At 48.7% G+C, this 2,019-nt stretch overlaps 1 protein-coding gene across 1 annotated transcript; it reads left to right on the top strand.

Moving 5' to 3' along the window:
• The first annotated feature begins 218 nt into the window (after positions 1-218).
• LOC144177940 (BEN domain-containing protein 5-like) lies at positions 219-1,428 on the top strand. The gene is made up of 4 exons (XM_077705513.1): positions 219-302; positions 516-654; positions 709-783; positions 1,223-1,428. Exons 1-4 carry the CDS (start codon positions 300-302, stop codon positions 1,363-1,365), a joined length of 360 nt encoding a protein of 119 aa, XP_077561639.1. The 5' UTR covers positions 219-299; the 3' UTR covers positions 1,366-1,428.
• The last annotated feature ends 591 nt before the right edge of the window (positions 1,429-2,019 follow it).

Raw genomic sequence — 2,019 nt, 5'->3', positions numbered from 1 at the left:
CAGTCCCCACTGCAGTTAGCTTGGCCCCCCTGTCTCCCCCTGCTCACAACCTGTCCCCCCTGGTCCCTCCTGGAGCCAGCCTGACCCCCTCCCCAGTCCCCGCTGCAGTTAGCCCGGCCCCCCTGTCTCCCCCTGCAGACAACCTGACCCCCATGGTCCCCCTTGCAGCCAGCCATGCGCCCCTGGTCTCTCCTGCAGCCAGCCTGACACCCCCCCCCCCAGTCCCCACTGCAGCAAGGCCAACCCTCCCCTCAGCAAGACGGGCCGTGTCAGCGTCCAAAGCACCTCTTGCAGAAGACATGGTAGGTCATTTTTACAGCCAACACAGCCCAAATTTTCGAAGTATGGGATGGGTCTAAACTGGGATTGTGTGCGTGCCCATGAATAATTTTTCCCCCTGCTCAGGGCGCTCCAATCTGGTATTTTAACCAGTTATTGCTTGTTTTTTTTTTAGCCCATTGCGCTTCTGCCAATCACCTCTCTCATTTACACTTTGCTGATTCCTCCTACTGCAGGTTGACATTGGCCAGGGACTCTTTGTGCCCAGGGAGACCTGGAGAAGAGTGCAAGCAAGAGAAAAGGACTCTATGTTCGTAAAAGACCTACTTGTGGCCATATGGAGTCCGGCGCAGTTGCAAGGGCGATCATTGCAAGGTAATTATAAGCCCTATGTACATCCTATGTGCATAACACGCTCTTGCTTTGCAGGCAAGCATAGCCCCCGTTTTCCCGGCCGTCCAAAGAAAGACCCGCTCACTCCTTGGAAGGTGTCCGCGATGCGAAGTAAGCGATTCTATAATTCTGTGCAAAATATATTGCTGGATTACATTGACGTGCGGCAATATCTTCCCATGCCAGCTACATTATTGTTGCTGGCTATTAGACGCTTCAAGATGTTAAAAGGTCAGCAGATTCGTGCGAGGGAATGATGCCTTAAAAAATGCATGAACAGGCCAACATTTTTATTTTTGAATAAATTTCTTCTGGGTAAATTAATGCCTTGAGTTGCTCAAACCAGCTAACATTTACGCCAAAATTTTGACCTGTCTGTACCTCAATTGAGCCACCCAGCCAAAAGTTAAGAAATCTTGGACAAGGCGCAAAACCTTTCCAAACTATTACATCTGATGGCATGCTTCATACTAGTAAATGGCCAAAAGTTACGGTTGTTTTCTTGGGGCTGTGTGTTTTGTCATTCGTGAAAATTCCTCTTTTCTCACAGACTGCTACAAGCATAGGCTTGACAAGCGGGGAGTCCCCGATGACGTTCAGCCCATGGTCTTGAAGCAGCTCAACCACTACATCGTGGAAAAAATTGCCGACATCGATCGCACAGCAAAGAAGTATGCAATTTATGGCAGCTAGTCTTGTTTACGCATCTTTTTAACAGTCATCCCATTTCCATGTGGTGCTGAAATAGTATTGGGGATATTTGATGTTTTTCGTCAGTGATAGACATTAACATGCCTGCTATAGGCACTGGAAACCCCTTAATTCCACCAGACTGCATGTTAGTACAGGGCTGAAAAAGTAGTTCAAACATTTAAAGGGACACTGAAGTGAATTTGTCAAGCTCCCGTTTTTGCTTGCACTGCGTAGACTGGCTCAAATTAGCACACTTTTCATCGTTTATCCGGTTGACAAATCGGTAATTATTTTACAAAGCGCGAAAGAAGAAAAACTACCATGCGCGGTTTGCGGCGGCCGCACCAACTAAGGCTGTGACGTTGAGAGGAGGGGCGCCGTGATTGGACGATGCCCAAGGTTAGCAATCACCCAAGTTTCGGTTTCGGTTTCGGTTCTGTAAAACATAACCAATGGCTTTGTTGGATGGGCATTCTCAATATCTCAGTAATCATCGTACCGCGCTTCTGCCATGTTGTCGGCTGTAAAATGCACAAGATAAGCCTCCCAGGACGGCTTGTAGTCGTAGCATTCACTAGCCGAGACCTACGCAGTGCATGAACGCCCTCCGCGTACCCGCAGACGCCCAAATGTCATGCGCTTTTCCCCCATATT

This window comes from Haemaphysalis longicornis, unplaced genomic scaffold (assembly GCF_048455015.1).
Source record: "Haemaphysalis longicornis isolate Haplotype H1 unplaced genomic scaffold, Haemaphysalis longicornis Haplotype H1 scaffold_35, whole genome shotgun sequence".
NCBI lineage: Eukaryota > Metazoa > Arthropoda > Arachnida > Ixodida > Ixodidae > Haemaphysalis > Haemaphysalis longicornis.
The sequence above is the reverse complement of the archived record's forward strand: the minus strand, read 5'-3'. Positions and strand labels throughout refer to the sequence as shown.

What these genes read in the sequence shown, in the direction of transcription:
- LOC144177940 (XM_077705513.1), top strand. An exon ending in GCAAGGGCGATCATTGCAAG is followed by an intron (nt 655 to 708) that starts GTAATTATAAGC and finishes CTTGCTTTGCAG; the next exon opens with GCAAGCATAGCCCCCGTTTT. An exon ending in GAAGGTGTCCGCGATGCGAA is followed by an intron (nt 784 to 1,222) that starts GTAAGCGATTCT and finishes CTTTTCTCACAG; the next exon opens with ACTGCTACAAGCATAGGCTT.